This window comes from Drosophila willistoni, assembly GCF_018902025.1.
Source record: "Drosophila willistoni isolate 14030-0811.24 chromosome XL unlocalized genomic scaffold, UCI_dwil_1.1 Seg141, whole genome shotgun sequence".
Lineage (NCBI taxonomy): Eukaryota > Metazoa > Arthropoda > Insecta > Diptera > Drosophilidae > Drosophila > Drosophila willistoni.
In genome coordinates this window covers 8,088,889-8,111,279 of record NW_025814052.1, presented here as the reverse complement: position 1 = coordinate 8,111,279, position 22,391 = coordinate 8,088,889, and the positions used below count along the sequence as shown (strand labels likewise).

The 22,391-nt window shown below is 36.6% G+C and overlaps 2 protein-coding genes and 1 long non-coding RNA gene across 6 annotated transcripts; 1 reads left to right on the top strand and 2 right to left on the bottom strand.

Annotated features, from left to right (window-relative positions):
• Positions 1–1,579: 1,579 nt before the first annotated feature.
• On the bottom strand, positions 1,580–21,390 carry LOC6648893 (uncharacterized calcium-binding protein B0563.7). Of its 4 annotated transcripts, none has more exons than XM_023179485.2 (5): positions 20,969–21,035; positions 2,517–3,306; positions 2,303–2,446; positions 2,024–2,233; positions 1,580–1,891 (listed from the first exon to the last, which is right to left on the bottom strand). In XM_023179485.2, exons 2-5 carry the CDS (start codon positions 3,232–3,234, stop codon positions 1,719–1,721), a joined length of 1,245 nt encoding a protein of 414 aa, XP_023035253.1. In that variant the 5' UTR covers positions 3,235–3,306; positions 20,969–21,035; the 3' UTR covers positions 1,580–1,718. The 4 variants fall into 4 exon arrangements, with proteins under 4 accessions (XP_023035253.1, XP_023035252.1, XP_002071773.3 ...); XM_023179484.2 differs by lacking the exon at positions 20,969–21,035 and adding an exon at positions 3,828–4,057; XM_002071737.4 differs by lacking the exon at positions 20,969–21,035 and adding an exon at positions 3,380–3,706.
• Positions 5,800–6,687, top strand: LOC111519321. The gene is made up of 3 exons (XR_002724320.2): positions 5,800–5,969; positions 6,246–6,501; positions 6,563–6,687. It is a non-coding gene; the product is annotated as an uncharacterized LOC111519321 (long non-coding RNA).
• Positions 16,303–16,718, bottom strand: LOC111519320 (mitochondrial import inner membrane translocase subunit Tim13-like). The gene has a single exon (XM_023179487.2). It carries the CDS (start codon positions 16,651–16,653, stop codon positions 16,390–16,392), a length of 264 nt encoding a protein of 87 aa, XP_023035255.1. The 5' UTR covers positions 16,654–16,718; the 3' UTR covers positions 16,303–16,389.
• Positions 21,391–22,391: the final 1,001 nt, after the last annotated feature.

The window sequence follows — 22,391 nt, the reverse complement described above, 5'->3', positions numbered from 1 at the left end:
AAACACATGTATTTATATTTTGATTTAATTTCGAATTACAACTAAAGCCACATTAAACGAAAGGTACAAAAAGACAATGAGACAAATGGCAAAATGAGAGAGGCACAGGTGGAGGTGGAGAGGCAAGAGGATTGGGTCGAACCCTTGACAAAGAGCTAAGCACCGCAAAACCAAGTTGCCAACAACATTGCCAGCTCGTTAAGACCCCACTGGACGACAGTAGTAGCAGCCGCTCTTCAAGTGTCTAACTGTCTCTCTGTCTGACTGTCTGTCTGCCTGTCTGTTTGTCAGTGTATTACAATCCCTTTTTGCAACTGCCCCTTTGCTTTTCCATCTGTCACCCTATCTTCTCAACCCATCATAATTTAAGTGCGTGTATGGGTGTGTGTTTGTGTGTAGTCGGCACACACTTGAGTTGCGTCGTTTACATGACCATTAATGTAACTTTGTGCCTACGCAGCTTTAACCAAGTTGTAGATTCCAGTGCCCCCATGTTTGTGGCTGCTGACCACAGAAGGATGAACAACAAATGGTAAAATGACTGCAAAAAGGATTCCCCGATGAGTGGGCGGTGTGGGGCGGTTGGTTCGTGTTTGTTGCCTTTGTTTATTTGCTCTGCTCTTCCTGCAAGCATGACTGACTGACAACACACACACAAAATGTTGCCTACTTTTTTGGGCCTAATGACTTTTCTCTCGGCCAGCAAACAGACCGAACGAAGAGAAAAGACACAGACATACAATTATAATGTTAATTTAGAAACAGCATCTCGAACAATTTCATAAAATTAAATTAATTGCCAACATTTTCACCACACTTTTAAGTACTTTTTTGCTGCATTACGCAACCAAAATATATGGTGTTTAGGTACTTAAACACATTTTGGTCCTGCAAATTGTCTTTTAAAATGTTTAATCTTGAAAAGTGAAGAGAAAAATACTCTTGATCCCTTTATAGATATGTGCAAATTTAAGATTTAAAATAAACAAAACTTAAAAAAACAAGAAACCCATTGAAAAAATATACACACTTAATTTTTTAGTATTTAGAATTTCATATTTAAATTTATTAGCAAATTGTTTCTTTTTGTTGTGTTTTGTTTGAAAAAACCAAAAAAAAAAAACCAAAGAGCAGAAAAAACAATTTGAGCAAATATTTGCTTAATTAAAATAATTACTTTTTAATTGCTTTTGGAGTGCAAGAGAGTGAAAATTATATTTGAGATTCTAAAATTCTAGGAGGGTCAAACACATTTACATAGATAGAGACGAGGCGCATTTTAATGATATGTTTGAAAATAGATTTTGAATTTGTTTTGTTTGTTTTATTATTATTATTATTATTATTGTTATTATATTATTATAATTATTAAATTAAATTAAATTGGTGTAATTCTCTATATATATATATATATTTATAAGTATATTTTGTAATTTTAATGCTTGTATTTGTATATAGTCAAAGTCCGTATTATAATTAATTAGTAAAGATTTGATTTTTGATTTCTAGTTTGATTTAAGTTTTTTGTAAATTTTTTTAAGCTGAATATTTTAAAAGTTTTTAAGAAATCTAAGTAATATTATTATAATTATAATTATTATGGTATGCATTAATACTGATAAAGTACTCGTACGTTATTTGTTAAATTGTTTTTGCTTTCATTAGATTCATTGGATTAATTCAATATGTTTTTGTTTTGTGCTCAATTGGTATAGCCTTCAATCATAGCTAAGGGAAATCGCTGACTTGGGTGTAGGCAACGGCGATGTGGTATTTTCCTCCTCATCATCATTCTCCTGGGAGTCTTCCGGTTCGCCCAACGCATGAACAAACTCATAGAAATCAATGCGACCATCACCATCCACATCCACCTCTTTGATCATATCCTCGACTAAAATCAAAGAGCAGAATATAGCACACCAAATAAAATCATCAAAGAATCAATGATATAAACAAACGAAAATTGTGAAAGACACATAGCAATAGGAAAAAGGAAGAGCACTAAATTGTACTGTGTACTCACTATCCTCCTCATCCAGATCCTCGCCGAGGCACTGCAGGACAGCTCTCAAATCGGAGGCAGTTATATAGCCACGATTGTGCTTATCAAATACACGAAAGGCATCACGTAGTTCACGCTCTTCCTGATCGGCCGAGGATAGACCCGATTTATCCTCGTAAGTCATATTCGAAAGTATGTCTACAAATTCTTCAAAACTAACATTGCCATCCCCTGGAGTTGGACGAGACGAAGAGAGAGAGTGAGTGACAGTTGGAATCAATTATCATCACCCATACCCACCATCCACATCAATCTCCTGAAGCATCTCCTGAAGCTCCTCGACACGAGCAAATTGTCCTAGCGAACGCATTACTGTGCCCAATTCCTCCTTGGTTATGCAGCCGTCGCCATCTTTATCAAACAGGCGAAATGCCTCACGGAACTCTAAAAAGAAGCATACACAGAGATAAGAGCACACTTACATACATGCATTCTGATTAGTTTAGAGATTCACCTCTCATCTGCCCTTTTGAAATGCATCGACGTTTATCCATGACATCTGTGGCTTCCGATTCATTTCCTGTATCATTATTGCCTCGTTGGGAGAATTGTCGTGTTTTCGTTTTGCGTTTATTACGCAAATTTCCCACACTTAACTTTGACTTGGAACGACCATCCGGGGCAAATGGCCTGGCAGATTCGTCATAGACATCAGCCTCCAGCTGCTCATCATTTTCATCGTCCTCTTCATCGTCGTCGTCGTCATCATCGTCCTCATCATCATCATAGTCATATGCCTCGCCGTCGTCATCGTCATTATTATCCCGATAGAATACCTGCTCATTGAGCAGATTCCTTTGTGCGTAACTGACCCGTGTAACCCTAGATGCTGGTCCACCGTTTACTTGTTCGCCATCCACATCGACATTCTCATCAGCGTCATCATCACCGCATGAGCTGGAGTCATCTGTTTCCGCATCGGATGTGGCACGACCAGTAGTAGTAGTAGTTCGTTGTTGTTGCTTTTGCTTTTGCTTTTGTTTTCGTTGCTGCTGGTGTTGCGGTTGCTGTGTGGTCACTTTTTTGCGTTGTCTTTGACGTCGCTGCAACTGAAGCGACTTTGTTGCCTTCTGCTCAATTGTGTGTTGCTGCTGCTGCTGAGTCTCCGTCTCCTCCTTCTCTTTTTCTTCATCATCTGCTGGCGCCGCCCCCAAAGTTTCACCATCCTCCATGGCTCCTGATGTTGTCTGCTGCTGTTGCTGCTCCTCGTCGGGTTCATCGCCACTAACTGCCGCGTTTCTCGTCTGCAAACATTGGCAAAAGCAAAAAGAAAGTAAGTCCAAATTGTTCACTCAAATGAAATCAATATAAAGCTACATTTGAGTTTGCTATTTAGGAACTTTATAACTCATACGCCATGTTACACAGCAAACAAATCAATCAATGGCATGATTTAAACTGAAGACCTGTTTCAATGCACAAAATATAAAAGTCACTATGTGAACTACACTCATGGCCAGTTTAATAGGTGTGAGCCTGAGGATTTGAGAACTCTCCATAGAAATTTTATGTGGCAATATTAGAAAACTGATTCTGTGGTATCACGTATTCACAGGAATTTCAAAAATGTCGACTATTTAAGGCGGCTAACTTAAAACTTGGTCTGGACATAATGATAGGAATAAAATAAAAAATTTTTTTTGCAAAAGGTTTTCTTAATTTTTCAAATGTGATAATAATAAAAAAGATTGTTTAGTTTAAGTTTTTGTAGATTAAAATTAATATATTTTCGAAAAATGTTAAAAAAAAAAAAAAAGAAACTCACCATTAGCTGCCTTAATTCACGGGCAATTGTTGAACCAGTTAAAAATTTATTAACTGCTGTAAAAAGCCGTTTTCCTTCCAATGTGGCGGCCTTTTGTTTGCTTCAGCAATTCGCGTTTGAGACTTAAAGTATTAAAACCCAACGGCCGACTGAATTGGTTGCCGTTTCTCCTTCACTCTTTATTGTGTTTTATTTTTAATGTTGTTTTAAATTTGCCTTTTTACTTTTTTGTTGCTTTTTGCTGCGTCCTGCTGCCTGAATATTCAAATTTTCTAATTGGCCATTGCTGCTGATGCTAACCTAAAACAGAGAGATAAAGACAAACACAGAGAAGGAGAGAGAGAGAGAGAGAGAGAGCGAGTATATAGAGGGTGGTCCACAGAATTAGAGAAATGTTAATTAAGCAATTTCACATTGCAATGCAATTGGAATTGGCCGCTTGTGTGTATGCAATTGATGTATATGTACATGTGTCTGTATGCCTGTATGTATACAATGGGAAGATTCAAAATGGAAAGGGATAGCAGATGGCAGTCGAATGAATTAGCACGTTTCTAATTTCAGACTAACGACCGACCCACCCATCGACCCACCTTTCGACCCCCAACTTGACCATGGATCACACACACACCACAGGTTGATAATGAGGCGGCACCGCCACTAATGAGCCGTTTCGATTTCATCAAATCTTGCAACAGTAGGATGAGAACAAGAACGAAGGGCAGGAGGCCAGAAGGGCAAACGAGCAGAGAGGCGGGAATGAATCAATCAAAAGACACATGATATTATAATACAATTCGCTGTGCATTTCATAAATAAATGACTAAGCAATTTAAGCAATGGCTAAAGATAACTCATTAATGGAACTTACATAGTATAAAAGTCAAACAGTAAAAGTATTTATGTAGTAATGAAATTCCATATATTAATAGATATTTATAATTTATTCAGTTGATTTTATACGTTATCCAATTCGTTTGGGCCTAATTATGGCGACTGTGGGGAGTTTTTAAACCGACAGTACGAAGATTGAGTCTCTTTCTTTGTAAAGTGCAATACAGAATTTGCGTTTTATATTTAGCAATTGATTTTCGATTTTTATGTTCTTGGCCATTATCACAAGCAACTGGGACTATGGAACACATAAAAATCCTTGATGTCGTGGTCTGCAGTGGATTCCTCCTCGACGGTTTAACAAGTGAGAAGAACTCCATGTATAAGTAAGTCCGTAAGTTGAGACCGAACAGGCCTCCATTGTTATATATCTTTTTCATTAGATGGGATCGCATGCCAGGAGTCAATAAGACTTTGAAATAAACTTTGTCCCCTGTGTATTTGCTTCCATTGCAAGAAAATGATGGATTTTTGAACTTGAACATCAAACACGGATTGCGTAAGAGCAGAGTTTCTATTATCTCGTCAAGGGGAAAGTCTTTCATCACTTGATCCTCAGTAAGGCAGCTGTTGGAACTTTCTTTGCTCTCGACGCTGGTGTTATCCTCACACTTGGCCACTGCCTGGGTCGCCTGACCATCTCCATGTGTGACTTCTTTACTGGTTTGTTCCTCCAATTTCTTGTCCTTCGCAGCGTTTACTGGTCGTTGCAATGCTTCATATCTTTCTATGAGTGTCCTGACCCGGGAATTCATTTCCTTGGAATTAACTGCCGTTTTAGACATTGAGAATTTTGGTAAAAAAAATTTGTAAAATAATCAAAAAAATAAATTTTTATAAAAGAAAAATCCAAATTTTTATTTTTGTGACCTACTCAAAACGAAACGATCGAATAACTGAAACTGAAATTTAGAGATTCAACCAAAGTCAAAATAACTTCATATCTTGGGCTACTATGATCGACTAGTTTTATCTGAAAAATTTCGATGGAAAGGAAAAACGTAGCCTAGATGATGATATGAATGGGAAAATTTGAAATAAGCAAAACCACATACAGGCATGAAATGCTGAATAATCTTGTGACGTTAGGATATTAGGGTCAGAATAGAAGATTCAAAATTTAATAAATAAATTTTAAAATTCTTTTTAAACTTGTTCACAACAACTGGGACTGTGAAATATAGTTCGATACATCGATTATAAATATTGCAGTGCAATAGATTTGGTCCTTCTTCAGTTACATCACGTGTAAGTTTCAATTAATGTCCTTTAGTTGCTCGTGGCGGACTTTAAGAAGATGTAGTCGACGAGCAGATGAAGAAAATTTTCACCTGTGTTTTTTCGATTGAACATTTTTACCTTACATTTATCCGATTATCACCTTGGGCGGTCAAAGAGAAGTGAAAAGTAAATGGCTAGGACATGGCCTCTCAGAACTGTATATCCTTTCTCCACTGCCCTTTAAATTGCATTTCAATTGCTTGTGTGTGTGTGTGTGAATTTTTACCATATTTCATTTCACAGCCGCAGGACACTGAACAGAGACTGGGACAGCGACTACAGGAAGGAAGGAAGCCTACATGCTGCTGATGCCTCGGAAAACTGTTGCAAAGCCACCGCAAAATAAATGACCAAAAGGAAGTGCCACCAACACCAAGCAAAAATACCGAGCAAGGACACCGCCAGAGTGAAAGGAGTGAGTTAACGAAAGAGAAAGAGAGAGTAGGAGAAAGGAAGCTAAAGTGTAAGGGGATGCAGCACATTTTTAAACTGCAGCCAAGTAATTTCAGTTTGTTAAATTTCTCCACAAAACTCGCCATCATCATTTTTTTCCTTTTCAGACCACATTCTCATTTGCATTCTAAGCACAAAAAAAAATCCCACCAAGTGAAAGCGAAAAATGAAATTCTCCTTGAAATTTCCAAACATTTTTATTTTTTTTTATTTTTTTTGTGCTACGGAAAGTTTTGTGACATGAAATAAATGAAGACACAAAAAACTCCAAGTGAGCTTACCTCCACTACCCTTCCCCCACGCATATCCCGGCCGGGCTCAAGCTCCTCCCTCAACCCACACCAAGCCGCCCCCCTGTCAATGTATATGCTTTAACAAATGCGCTTTGCATAACTTTGTCAACGTTAGTTTGCTTCTTTATTAACCGGAAGTTCCAATTTGTAGGCACGGAGCGCGGGGAGATGGAAGCAAAACTTTTGAATGAGTAGGCCATGGGTGTTTGTGGGTATCTCACCCACTTTCCACTTTCCACCTCCCACCTCCCACATACTTCCCCCATACCAAGTAAGTAATCAACGTTTGATAAATGAAATGCACAGTATATTCACTACACGCGCCGCTAATAAGCAAAGTTTTTAATAGATTCTGCATGTGCATGTGTGTGTGTGCGTGTGTGTGGTATATCCCTTGAAGAATGTGAACGAGAATTGGAAAAAAGGATATCAAATTTGGTTAACCAAATGCATAAACTACTCCGAAATCATAGTACAGAATCAAGTTTAAAAGGACATTGAAGATTTCGATACATCTCGATAATACTTAAGGGTAACCATAATACAATATCAATATAGATTTAATATAGATTTTCAACGAAAATATTTATTCCCTTAACAACTTAAACGTTCTATCCAAGAAACAATTTCAACAAGAAGCAAATTTATATCTTTTAATATATCAACAAAAATGTTAAATTATCATCATTTATATACTATATGTAACTCCCACTATCTTTTTATTAATCCTCATCTGTAAATATAATTTTAAGTAGACTAAACACAAGATAGAACATTATTTCAAAGGTCTAGTATCTACAGCTAACTTAAGAATTCCTCACAATATACAATTACGATTGAATTCAGACTATAATCAAATATATAAATTGTATAAATAAGTATAGACATTGTTATAAACTCTTTCTAATATAATTGCAAATAGCTTTACTCCTAAATCAACTAGAATCCAAATTTTGTTCTGAACAGACAAATTTAAAGCTATCTAGGAACAAAAAATGAGAGAAATATGTTTAGGCAGACAAAATCTGTATTAAAACTCTTTTGAAATAATCTTTACTTAAAACATGTTCTTATCCCTCAGGATACCTATTCCAAAGGACTTTTCGACTTCATATTGCATGCTTTTGGGGGATGCATATTCCAATTAAAACACATGCAAATACTAAATTCAGTAAAAAACATTTACCAATTATTTCAATTTATATATGTATGTACATAAATATAAATAGGAACACTTTTTACACTATTAATTATTAGTTAACAGAACTTTTGTTAGCCAGTAAATTAGCCAAAGTCAGCTTCGTCGATATACAATTCTAAAATGACAAGGCTTTAATTTTTTGATTGTAAACAAAATCAAATTTTTAAGTGCCATTTGTGCCAAGTGTTAGTCAGAAATTTGTGGTAAATGTACAATATGGCAATGCAACTTCCCACTGCTCTTCCCTGCCTTTCCGTCTATTGTTTTTATTGTTCAGTTTTGACTTTATGTATTGCGGTTAAAGGAAGATTCAGTGTAGGAAAGGTGCCCCAAGGGGGGGTAATGGGCGTGTTGAACCGCAGACTCAATAAATCAATTTGCAGTTTTCGGTTATCTTTTTTTTTATTCCTTTTTTCATTGGTGTCCGTTGTGCTCAGCTGTTGGAGTCGTTTCCATAAAACTCAAACTGAAATACAAATATTAAGCGAATAACAAAAAAAAAAAATAAAACATATGCGAGAAGAGAAAAGTTTACGCATTTCAAGCGCATAAATCACACAAACGAATGAACAAACAAACAAACAAACAAACGAATGGACAGACAGACAGACAGAGAAACCAACAAATTGAGGTGCCTGTCCTCCAATAACACCCACGTCCATCGCCACGAAAAAAAAAAATACAAAAATTATGCGGGGCGGAGCTATGTATATGTATATATGTCCTTTGACACGCCCACATTGACGGGCTTTCTGCAGCATTGCAACACGTAAATGTTTTTGTTTTTGCTGCTGCTACTGATGATGTTTTCGGTTAGTAATAAAATTTTAACAACTCAAACGAAAAGCAAATAAAATATACAGATATCGAAAACGACACACACAGGGTACAGTCACGCTCCCTCCAAGCTAACAGGATACCACGTGTTTTGGAAGGGCGTGGGTGGGCGTGAGTCCTGTGTGCATAAACAAGTATGTATAGGTACGTGACGTATACCATTGAAACTATTCCTACATATGTATATGAATAATATATAAAAATCGAAAGCCTCCATGGAGTTGTGATAACCAAAGGCAACATGTGCTCCCAAGACAAACTGGATTGAAGAATTTTCTAAAAAGATCCACTTTCGCCTGGCGAAAAGTTCTTCCACCACGATTTATCGAAATCGAAATTGATGTCTCCCGTCCCTTTCGTTTTCAAATAAGTTTGCCAAATTTATATGCCAATAATCGGAAGCGCGATACAAATACATCATTTTCATTTATCAAATTTGTAATACAAAATAAATGAAAGAAATGTCTTATTCAAAACTTAATTTATGAAACTAATTTGATTATTATTGATGATACTTTATTTAAATTTGAAGATGCAAACAATGTTAAAGTGCATAAGGAAGTATTTTTTAGAAATTACTTGAAGAACCTTTCAAGATAAAGATAAGAAGTTTTTAACAAATTTTAAACCTTTTGCATAACTAAAAATAATCCATAAATAATTCATTAAGAATCAGAAAATTTCAAAAGTTTTTTATATGCTTTAAAAAGCAATTCTTTTTCTGGCTACTTTAAAGGGCAAAGATCTACAGAATTTTGGCATTTGTTCAATTATGTTGAAGTTAAATTGTCTTAAATTGTTCGGATCTTCCAATTGTACATAACTCGACTAGGTTTAAAAGCATTTTTTTTTTTCAATTTTTACTGCATACAAAGACAGCTGATTGGAAGTTTCTTGGTCAGCAGAAAAAAATCAATCACATGAAAAGTTAAGCAACTTTGAAGCTTTTGTGAGTGGCTAAGAAAGAGGTACCAACAAAAATTAAATTATGAAAAAAATAGTTTATGATAAATAAAGAATATTGTGAATTGTAATTTTTGAGTATAATGTCTTATTCATCTAATTTTTTAATGTATTGTTGATGTTTATATTTTTAGGCTAAATCTATATATCTCTTTATAGGGGAAGAAAATGGATGAAGTTGAATTAGAAAACTTATTAAGTAAGCCTCTTAGAATGTGACACTATTTGATCTTCCTGTTCAATTTCGAAAAAAATAAGAGAATTCTCTTGTTAATTTAAAATAAAGTTTAGTTTTTTAGCATCTTTAAGACTTCATTTTCTCTTATAAACAACCTTAGCGAAGTTGTATTCGCTTGTGATTGAACATAATTGAACAACTCCCTTTTTTATCACATGTGAGTCACTGAGTCACTTCTTCTTCGACTCACTAAGATCCCTAAAAAAAACAATAAGGTCAGTACTTAGTTGAACAAGTCAGTTGAAAAGGAAGTGAGCAACTGAAGAAGTAAATGACTGATCGTATGAATAAGTGAGTAAATTAACTTGTTAACATATCAAAAAGTATGTCGGTAAAGTTGTTTATCTAAATGAGTCGTTTTGCCTAACTTTACACAAGAGCCTGTAGCAAAAGGAAAATAAAACTTTCATATTCGTATACATATTTCTACATACTTAGAATGACTATACACATAAATGCATATTTACATAAAACCGTGCTAAATGAATTTCATATTCATTCAGTTGATGGGAATGTATATACACAGCATGTGGTCGGGATAATGGAAGGAATGCAAAAGGATTTAGTAATTACAAAAGCTGCGGTCAGTTTAGCATACTCATTAAAGGGTAAAATATTTGCAAAATGTGAAATGGGTGTGCGAAATGAATGTGTGTGGTTAATGACGTTCCCTTTGTTGACTACTCATACATGGCACGTCACATGTTTGCGACACACTCTCTGAGTGTGTGTGTGAATGTGTGTTACCCTCATTCAATTGCATTAAATTTTAAAATAAAATCTAACAAAAGAAATGTGAATTTTGTTCATTCGTTTGTTCTCAACTCAATTGGCAATGCATTGGGGAACAGAACGGAATGCCAACTAACTATTCTGCGGACTTTCAAACAATTAGTTTGGCCCAAAAGGCCAAAGGAGAAAATGAAAAGTTTGAAGTAAACTTTTTTGCCTTCTCAGAAAACATGGCAAAAACTTTGCGATGACTTCGATTGAACATGGCAATCAGTTGAGAAAACATTCTGAAGCTGAGGGGCTTTGGGATATGACCGACTGACCAAATATCAAGACTACTTTCCTTTCCCTTCCTTTTTTTTTATTTTTTCTTTTTTTTTCGTTTTTTTTTTTTTGTTTGTTTTTTTGTTTTGTTATTTCCTAATGCCTTTACGTATAAAGGGCTCTAAACTAAACCTAAACAAACTGATACAGGAAATACATGTATACATATAGTTCATATTCAAATTCATGCTTAATTTCTATTTAAAGGCAAAAACAAATCATAATATATTTCATACTTTTGGTCTCTAGAGACTCGAGAAAATTAAAAGGAACTTGTTGATTATACAGTTTGGTATTCATATGTACGACTAAATGACTTAAACTTTAATGGGATGATATAGATTAAAGGATATGCTGGGTAGTTATGCTGCTAGCATCGTTAAAGGATGTCAGAAATTTGGTCCAAAACGTCCTGACCCTTGTAAGAGAAAAGAGTAAAAATATATAAATAAAAAACAATACAATAAACAAAAAGCAATAAATAAACTATTTTCTATGAACTGGAATCCAAAGACTAGTAAAATGTAAGTTAATTAAATATCGCTTGTATGCAACACGAAATAGAATTGATTTCATTAAAGCGAAAGACCATCACGGAAAATTGAGAATAAGATCAAACAACGAACAATTCTTGCATTCAGGCGACATTTTTTGATTACCCCCCTCCACCCAATCAACTCACAAAGTTCTCCAAAGTGATGGCACTGTTGCTTATTTCCTGGAAAATATATTGACTGGACGTAGTTGAAGAGAACATGGCATCCATTAGAAGGAAGCTTTGCATCGATTCATTTGCCTGTGTGGGATTTTCATTGTTATGTGTCAATGGTTCCTCAATCGGAGGAGAAGGATCACTTGTTGATGAAGCCTGTAGTAACTCCCACTCTAACTCAGGAGAAGTATCTGGCAAAGGTGACATTAATTGAAGAGGCGGCTCTGTCTCCAAGGGCATGGCCATATCCCAAGGACCCGTTGACGATACAAGGGTCGATGCTGTTGTCATATGCCATTCGAATGGCTGGTATAGAGTATACTCCTCAGAAATTGGTGCAATTGTTGATTCAGTATTTGCAACACAAGTTGTTGGGGGCAGAGCCATTGGCAGTTCCACTATTGGATGCATTGGAAGTTCCACTATTGGATCTATTGGCAGTTCCACTATTGGAGCCATTGGCAGTTCGACTATTGGATCCATTGGATGCTCCACTATTGGAGCCATTGGCAGTTCGACTACTGGATCTATTGGAAGTTCCACTATTGGAGCCATTGGCAGTTCCACTATTGGAGCTATCGGCAAAGTCAACGCCTGTAGGAATGGTTGGATATCCATCGGTTCTCCTGGCATACCCCCAATACAGGTGCATCGCAGTAGTCTGTATGAAGTATAAGTAGTTGTTGTTGACAATGCAAACGAAGTCGTTGACGAACTTGAAACTATTGGCAATTGAGCCTTGCTTGCCGTTGCTTTTGGCACTTTCCGATTTTTTGACTTTGGCTGGCTGCGTTTTTTCGAAGAAGATGTCGATTCTGCTTGACCCTTTCCAAGATTGGTTTTTGGTTTTGATGGTGAGCTAACTGGCGGCCCAGTTACTGTTGCAGTTGGCGCAGAACTCCTCTTCTTTTTTTTTTGCTTAATTTTGGTGCGTTTCTCGGAAGACGATCCAGTTGATAGTTGGCACTTGGAATCACTAGCTGTTGATAGTGGATATGATTGTAATGCCATCGATGGAGTGATGGAGTCATCGTTTGGCTTCAAATCGTCTGTATTAGCCTTTGACACTAAAGCCTTTGTAGTTTTGGATTGCTTCTCGAATGTCGCATCATATGGTAATTGGCGCTTTGCACCAGCTCTTGCTGACAAGGCCGTCGATGGTATAGGATCAAGTGTCATCAGTTTAATTGGAGATTCCAGAGCCCCTTCTGGGCGCACAGGGAACTTCTGTTTTCTGGATTTTCGCTGAGTGGCCCTTTCTGAGGGCACCTGTAGGATCTCCTTCTCTCCTTCACTCGAAGATGTAATCGGGGACTTTTTAGAAGCCGTTGTAATTTTGAACTTAGACTGAATGCTCTTTTCGGACATTGGACGTGCCGTCAAACTAGTTGTAGCTGGAGGGTCAGCTCCAGTTGAGGATGCCTTTGGACGTGCCTTCAAACTAGTTGTAGATTGAGGGTCAGCTCCAGTTGAGGATGACTTTGGACGTGCCTTCAAACTAGTTGTAGATTGAGGATCAGCTCCAGTTGAGGATGCCTTTGGACGTGCCTTCAATCTAGTTGTAGATTGAGGATCAGCTCCAGTTGAGGATGCCTTTGGACGTGCCTTCAAACTAGTTGTAGATTGAGGGTCAGCTCCAGTTGAGGATGCCTTTGGACGTGCCTTCGAACTAGTTGTAGCTGAAGGGTCAGCTCCAGTTGAGGATGCCTTTGGACGTGCCTTAAAAAAGGTAGTTGTAGGAGGCTCAGCTCCAGTTGTTGCAAAATGGATCAAACGGGGATACTCCTTTCCCACACTAGCTGCCAATGGCGTTGCCACTCTTGATGTAAGCTTTGGTATAGTTGCTTCTACAAACCGAGATGCAACTGTGGGAGACTTTAGCATCCAATTTTCCATATTATATGAATTGCGCTTCTCGGTTAGATGGCCTTGTTTTGCAGTGGATGTTGATGGCATCGTTGAAAGAGTTTCTACCGGCTCAGTTTCTTTTGTATCCAACGACCGCCATATTGAAGGTTTAATTGGAATGCGTTTCTTGGGAATTGATCCCAATTCTGGCTCACTTATTGGGGAAGGCAACGTCGTTGACATTGCAACGGAATGTTCTGTCTCAATTACATTAAGATCTTCCGGCTCTGGTTCAATTGTAGCAAAATGCTGCCATATTATAGGCTTAAATGGAATGCGTTTCTTGGGAATTGGTCCCAATTCTGGCTCACTTATTGGGGAATCCAAAGCCGTTGACAATGCAACGGGCTGTTCTGTTTCCATTACATTTGGCACTGAAAATTTTGTTACCCCCTTTCCAGGACTGCTTCCTACTGACGAAGATTTTGGGATTGCTCCTTGGTGCTTCGCCTCTGAACATATCGATTTAATTCGCTGTGGCTGTAGATCAGAAAACTGTTCGTCAAATGATTTTAGGTAGAAAATCTTCTTGGACGATGTTTCTGACAGTGGTATCAAGGGCGGAGGCGTATCTGAAGGCGCCAAAGATGAGTCGTCTGTCGCCATGAGCACCACCTCACCTTCAGGTGACGATAAATTATATTGTCTTTCATCTGCTGTCAATAAGGTAACAGTTCCTCTTTCGATTGCTGTCTTTAGATCTGTCATGGGTCCCAGATCTGGTATGGTGTTTTCGCTGTCATCCATGGCTAGTCCTTGTATGTTTTTTAGATTTGGTTACGTTTTGTTGAACTAAACCATTCCATATATAGATAGCTTTAAAATGTCAGAGTAGTGCTCAAGCACAATTTGAAAGAACTGAAAAATTAACAAATTAAAAAAATTAATAAAAAAAGAAAATAAATAATAAATAAAAATAATTTGCCATAATTAAAAATAAAACACACACAGGTAGATATACCAAATTCTTTTTGTGTTCAAGCAGACTCATTAGTTAGGGGACTTAAACACATCTCTTATTTATAAATAAATTACACTCCAAACTAAACAAAACGACAAATTAAGTGTGCGGATATGGGAGATGTGGGACAGTAGTGACAAGACAAGGATCGGGCATTAACACACACTCAACCCACCGAAAACCATCCAACCCAAACCCCACCCACTGATGGGTGGCGAGCTCAAAGCACTTTCTGAAACAAAGGACAAGGGCAAAGGCAAAGAGAATAAAAGGACAAAAACGAAAACTAAACGAAAATCTACCAAAACAAAAAAAAAAACACATACACATACACAACAACAAACAGACGTAAAAACAGTGAATAAGGAACCCAAAAATGTACGCGACTTTATATGCTTGTACATATGTATGTAATACATGGTATATATACTTATAGTGAATATGTATTTTGTCCTTATGCGGATGATGTGCCTTTACATATGTCAACTGTCTGTATCCCTTTATTGTTACACAAGCCTTTTATTTCACTTGTTTTTCTTGCTTTTTTGACGTCACCGTCAAAGTCGTATGCGTCTTGGTCCTGGTTTTCGTCCTTCTCCTCGTCGTCGTCGTTGGCGTTTAGCACTTTTAACCCTCCAGAGTTGGTTTTAGCCAGTGCCTGTGCCTTTGACTTTGCCCTTCCCCACCGCACACGCAAAGAAAGGCATCTCAAAATTTACATATTCAAACCAACCAGCAGACGCGTTTTTGGTGTGCTTCATCTATTTTACGTATTCATCGCTTATATTTACATGCGTTTTATTTCCGTCTGCTCGTTATCTCTGTGTGAGTTTTGTTACATATTCAAAGGCAGACACAAAAAAAATAATACATACATATATACATTGGCCTTCTCTTGTAACTGCCCTGCACACCCTCTAGCTGTTTAGCCGTGCCCCCCATCACCATTTCAAGTTTACTACATCTTCATTCGCAACAGGACCCTCCGTTGTTCCCTTTTTGTTTTTGTCTTTTGGTGGGCGTTTGCCATTTCCCCCTTATTCCTCTGTTGGCCATCAATTCAACTGTTGCCCTTTATTATTGTAGGTTTTTGGGGAGCAAGTGAGTTCCTGGTTGCATGCCACAACATGGGCGTAGTATTGTCCTTTACTCTATTTAGTAAGGCTTGCTCAATTGGTCCTAATACCTAGGTGACATCTCTCAATCTGCCAATTGAACTCTTTTGTTTTACAATAATTCTCTCCTAGAAGGGTTGAGAGAAAGCTATGTATCTAAGCCACTGTCTATGCATATGGCTAATAAGTACATACACAGGACTTTTTACTGTGTCCTAGCTGTATGTATCTGTGTTAGTGTTTTGGCTTACGTTAATATCAACATATTTCTGATGTGATTGCTTAGGGGAGATGATGTTGGGATGAGAATGAAGATAAATGCGAACCCCACCAAAAATTCACTCTATCGAAAGATAAAAAGTCCCTTGATAATACAGTTTTTCAATTTTTTTTCCTTTGCAAAAAGTCAAAGTCTTTTTCCGCCTGCCAAAAGCAGCAGAAAAAAAAAAGGATAAGAGAGATACAAAGCGGAAATCAATAATTAATGCACAGGCACACACAAATCGAGAACAAACTCTGCGGGAATTCGAATTGGATTTAAATGGGGGCGTGACTAAAAAGGATTGGTTTACTTTCACCTTTAATAAATGCAATGAGTGTGACGTGTGTTATATTTTCACAAATTTTGTTAGTCCTTTTCCATGATCTGGTCAATGCATTCCCCTGTACCTTGTCTCTCTACGCAAACGCTGGCCATAGGCACGTGAGACCAGATTGAAGGACTCCAGATAACGATCCATGCACTGTGCGATACAAGATTGCTCTGATCCAGCTAACTCAGAGCCGGGCTTATTGATGCACTTGTGAAAGCATTTGCTTGTTATTTTGGCCAACATATCGGAGGCATTAGCCAAAGCAATCTGTTGTCGCATTTGATTTAGTTCCTCTTCACATTGGCCAACATTGTTGCTCATTTTTTCTGTGTCCTAAACTAATTTTAATTTAAGTGTAAGTAAACCAAAGAAAATTAAATAAATAAAATAATAATGTCTAAAAAAAATTGACAATGAAAGCAAAACTAAAGCAACGAAATGAAAAAAGACACAAATTTCTTATGCATGCAAATCCCAAAATGCACTTTACTTCATCTCTTTCTTCTACTGCTTCTTTCGCTCTCTCCCTCTATGTCTCTATCTCTCACCCTCTCTCATCCACACGGCTAGAGGTCTCTTTTTCTTTCAGTTTGTTGCCAAAAATATACTAATTAAATGTGTATATATTCATGCCCATACATGTTTAATTATTATTAATATAAAATTATTATTAAAAATATAAAAAAAGAAAATTTGACAAAAATTGTAAAAGGGTATTAAAATATCGACTTTGCCAAAGTTAGTAGGCACCTTTCTTTACTACATATGTATGTTCTTTTGCTTTTCATTTTTTATTTTTTTTTTATAAAATATATTACAAGAAATTTCCATTTTACTAACAACAACTGACAATTTGACTTGGCTTGACTTTTTGATTTGGCTTTAACCTTGATTTGACTTGAGAGTTTTCTTTTGTGGAGGGGACGAGCTTTTCCATCACCCATCTTAGCGTTTGCATTTCTAGTTTAGAATCAAATTTAGCCAATTTAATCGTTGCTTCCTATCCTCATCATATACACACATAGCCTCATATCCGTCTCTAGATAATCTTGATCAATAAATTTTGTATGAGTATGGGGGAAGGAGGGGGTCAATTAATTTTCCCAAAGATGATGATGAACATTTTTGATGTCACATCCAAGGAGTCCGCCCCAAATATCCTCTATGTAAAAGAAAAAAAACGAGGATGGCTTGGGGAAGCATAATTGGAATGCTGGGGCATAATGCGAGGGAGGCTATAAAAATTTTGGGATTGGCCCAAAGATAATGATTATTTATTACCAATTTTCTCGGAAAGCTGCACATGAGATAACTTTTTACCAAAAAGTCGAAACCACAAAAAAGCAAGGAGTTGAAAAATGTAACATCTTTCTAACCAAATAGAAATTTCAAATTTGGCAAGACGGCAAAAACAACAAAACAATTTAAAGATGAAACATGAAAAAGGTTACAGAATGTGTAATATAAAATAAGTGTAAAAAGTTTGTAGTTTTTCACTTCAAGAATTCTTTCTTTTGCTTGTCTAAAATTTTATCTTGGGTTTTTTTTTTTCATTCTGTTAATCAAATCTAATCCAGTTTTATAATAGTATTATTCAAATTTTGTCAACGTGCATATTCAGTGTACACAAACACACGCAGGCACACACACACACACGCTGCATATGCTGGCCCTAGACAAATGGAGGTGGAAGACGGGGGGGTTAAGGAAGCGTAGGACGTAGAGAAAATGCAAAAATTCCTTTCCTTTTGGCTGCAGCCCGCCCTTCCATTCCTTTTGCCCAAATGTTGCCTGTGTGAAAATGCAATTTAAATCATGAGAAATATAATTTTCATTTAATGAATTGGATCATGTAGGGCGACGATGCATTCCATGTGTGTGAGAGTATTTCACATGAATGAGTCTCAGGCAGGGAAAAAAGAGAGACAACGACAGTGAGTGAGGGAGAAAGAGATAGCGAATAAAAGAGTGAGTGAGATAGACCTGAAGATGGAAGTAAAAGAGCAACAAAGTGGAAAAAGTTAACACGACAAAAGGGAACAGAAAGTCGTCACTACTCCGTGAAAACTTCTTGATGTGTAAATGACATTTAATAGTTTTACGAGCAAAGCAAAGGCGGGGGCGGCAGAAACGTAGATTTTCTTCATAATCCCCGGACACATGAAGTCAAGTCAAGGACGTTTAACTGTGAGCGAGAAAATGCAATTGCAATCAACATGGGCATGTGCCTAATCCCAAGCCCATGCCCATGCCAATGCCCAGAGGCAAGCCATTGGCTTGCGGGTTATGCAATAAGCTGTTAGCCATTTACTGCCTCCCCCTGCGTGCCTCGTCAAGACCAGGTGAGTTACTTCCGAAATTGCCTGAGCACACAAACTGCACAACAATGACACTGAAAACGGGCAACGACAGCAGGAAAGAAAGAGCCAGAGCCACAGCTAGAGCAATAGAGGCAGCAAAGCGTCGAAGAAAGGATGCGCAGGGATAACGCTTGATGGTTGGCCTTGCTTGTCCGTGCTCATGTCCCCAGATACACCCACACCCACACCCACACCCTCATCTCTTCCACCTTTTACCGACATTTCTCACAATGTTTCATGTTGTGGGCCAACAATAACCCAACAGTGAAACGACTACGAGAAATATCCAAAAGAAAATAAAAAAAAATACGAACCAACCAAGAGACGAGAACAGAGACACAAAAATTTTTTGGGCCCCCCTTCCTAAACACACACAGACATTCACAAAGTGTAATCCTAGAGTGACACACCATGGCAGTAGGACAGGAAGGAACCTTGGATTTGGTTTAACTGAGCGTGTGTCTGTTAGAATAGATATATAAATGCATATCTTTGGTGGAATAGGAGTCTTCAAAAACCCAAAAGAAGTGTCAATTTCTGTACCGATCCAAGCTAAGTTCTCTGTTTGATCAAAGCATTTTGTCTGATAGATTTCTATCCCTATTGCGAACAAATCTTCCTCTAACATTATGCTTGGAATATTCAATAGAATATGGAAATGCAAATTTGTGAATCGATTGCATAACGTTTGCATTCTATGATGAACGAAACACTAGCAACAAATAGAAACACTTAACAACAAAATGAAAATATTAGAAACATTAATCATACGCCAAATGGCCTGTGAAAGTGAGAAAAATATGACAAATGATTGACCACGCCAACACTGCAGTGAGGCGGATAGGGTGTTAGGGAAGGTGTTGGGTGGTGGGGTAGGAGAGGACAAAAATGAACGGCATGGGAAAACAACTTGTCTCAAAATTATATAGCTTGCCTTGTCGATTCTCCTTTTTCTATTGCTCTCTTTATCTATTTTCCTTTCTTTTCAGGTAGTTTACCCATTTTCAATCCACCAACCACACTCACATACACACACACACACGTCCCACCTCAACAGCAACCTGCAAGCATAACAATCTGAAATTGTTTTTCCTTCCTTCCTTCCGTTCGTCCTTCCGCCCTTTTTCCACTCCTTTACCAGCTTTTTGGCAGCTTTTGTTTTTCAACTCCAATGCAAAAGACGCGTGGGGGAAAAAAGCCAAGTCAAACCAAACAAAAACACAATTTCCGCTAAATTTGTGAATGTATTTGATTATGACTTAAAAAGAGGTGGAACCTGAGGGTGAGATAAGACAAGGAAAATGAATGGATGATGCTATCCCAGGAAACGCTTGAAACTTTTCCTTTTTGGAAAATTATTTAATTTGTTTGCGCTTTTTAGTAGGAAAATCGTGAATCCGGATTTTGTTTAACTTTCAATAAATTCTATGATATCTTTTTTATCAAATCAAATAACATCAACCAAGTAAAGTTTAGTTCGTGAGAACGCAAAACGGCAATCTATGGAGAGATATATGTAGGTTCTTAATGCTCCATCTATAATTTAATATCTTAAATTGCATCAAGGTTATTAACAAAAACTTACAATAATTTCATCATAACGAACGCTTCCCTCACATCTTAGGTTTTTTTTTTTATGTCTTTAATTCGCTTTGCGCCCTCAAGAGTATGCTATACATGTTTTATAAGTTAATCATTTGCCGCTTCGGTCACTCTTATTAAGAAATCTTTTTGACAGGCAATTAAGATTTTCCATCTTCGTTCTTTTCATGCCGGTGAGGCTTTTTTTCATTTTTAATTAGCTGTCTCTGTCTTTTCTTGCCTTTTATTATATTTACGGCTTTCTTAAACTTCAGCTTTTCCCCGAAAACCTTCTTGCGCTCTTTAATTTTTTTTTTAGCTACGGCACGACTACAGTCCACATGCTATTTTTTTAGCTTTTAATGTTTTTTTTTTTTTTACTTTCAGTTAAAAAAAAAATATGAAGAATTCATTTGATTATTCATGAATGTTAAAAAAACTGACAAAATGTCAAAATTACATTAGCATATTGAAAAATGCACTAAATAGTTTTCTTTAATTAGAATATGGAAATGGTTCCGAGAATTTGCATTTTTTAATTAAATTGCCACGCAACATAACCTCAAAGTTAGACAAAAAAAAGCGAAGCGGAAACATAAAAAAGTGCAACACGTGACAAAATGTTGAACGTTTTTTTTTTTTGGTTGCGAATGCCTGCTTCCCGTTTCACTTGAATTTGAGTTGGTCTTGCTTACCGTTTTTGACTGCTCGCCACGTGCTCTTCCAGTTGACTGAAATTCCGGAACTTTGCCAAAAAAAAGTTGCGCTCTAAAAAACAAAATGAAACAAATACATAGTTAAATAAAAGTAAAATCAAAGTAAAGCAAACAAAAAGCGGTAAAACAATGCAATTCTTTTTATGCTGTCTTCGGTCTTTTCTTATTTTTTTGATTTCCGTTTCCTGAGATTTATAATTTTTGACAGTTTGTCACTTCCACCATCACAAAAACAACATCTACAAAAAAAAATTTAATAACAACAACTTTAATACATTTTTACGAATTTCTCAGTGGTCGCTTTTGATGCTTTTTTTTACGCCACGCGTTGATAGATCCGCTTGTTACTTGCACCAACACTTCACGAAAACGTCTACGAAATGGCACACGACACGTTTTGCTTGAAAACAAAAACAACTGAGAAAGAGGCAAGAACAAAAAGTGTTACCAGCTTCGAAAAACTGGCCACCCAACAACCATTTATAATTCTTAATCGATAAAATATTACCCAATGAGCTTTTTTAATTCAAAACTATTGTGATTGCAATACTCATAGTCTCTTACATTAACAAGCTAGTTTTAATTTTGCATTTGTATTTTTGCAATTGCCATGTACTAAGCAAAATTTTATGGTGAATTTTTTAAAATAAATCAACTATTTCAAAAACTCCCCAAATCAAGTGCAATTTCATGTTCATCACACTAACACTTAATACAATGGACCAGATGCAGTCACTTTTTGCCATCCACTAAAAACACTAAAAACAAATAGAAATTTGAAATACAGGATAGATTTTTATCACAATCTGTTCGACAATATAATATAGAATAGTTTTGGGGTCTTTGTTTTTTTTTTTTTCATTTTCAGAAATATTTAGGCCAATATGTTTTATTTTTATTGACCCACACATCTACTACAACAGAAATTTTGTTTGTTGGCACTACCATGTTGTAGTCATTGATTCTTGGTCCCTTTGAATGCACTTATGAATTGTGAAGTTTGAAAGTATGTTTTACAGCATTTTTGACTTTAAAATTTGTCTCTTATAAAATTGTATACCCATCCTTCAAAGACCATTTTTTAAACTTCCAAATTTCTATTAAATATACTTCGATAAAATTATCCAATGTACTAAAAAATTACCAAATTTAAAAAATTACCAAATTTAAAAAATTATGTTAATATACATATATGCTAAAAATCAGTTTATTTCATCAATAATGATTAATTTAATATTTTCATAAGAAAACGTCAAAACGTTTTGGTCAACGGCTGTTTTGAAAAATTATATTTAACTGGAAAAAAGTATACTTTACTTTTTTACTAATTGGATCCGGCCAAAAGTATGCTACACATATTCAAATTCATTATGTCGATAACGATAACGTTGCGCCGATACTA

What these genes read in the sequence shown, in the direction of transcription:
- LOC6648893 (XM_047011287.1), bottom strand. Translation starts at nt 14,410, where the DNA reads ATGGATGACAGCGAAAACACCATACCAGATCTGGGACCCATGACAGAT. An exon ending in CCATCACTTTGGAGAACTTT is followed by an intron (nt 11,462 to 11,725) that starts GTGAGTTGATTG and finishes TTCTCTTACAAG; the next exon opens with GGTCAGGACGTTTTGGACCA.
- LOC111519320 (XM_023179487.2), bottom strand. Translation starts at nt 16,653, where the DNA reads ATGAGCAACAATGTTGGCCAATGTGAAGAGGAACTAAATCAAATGCGA.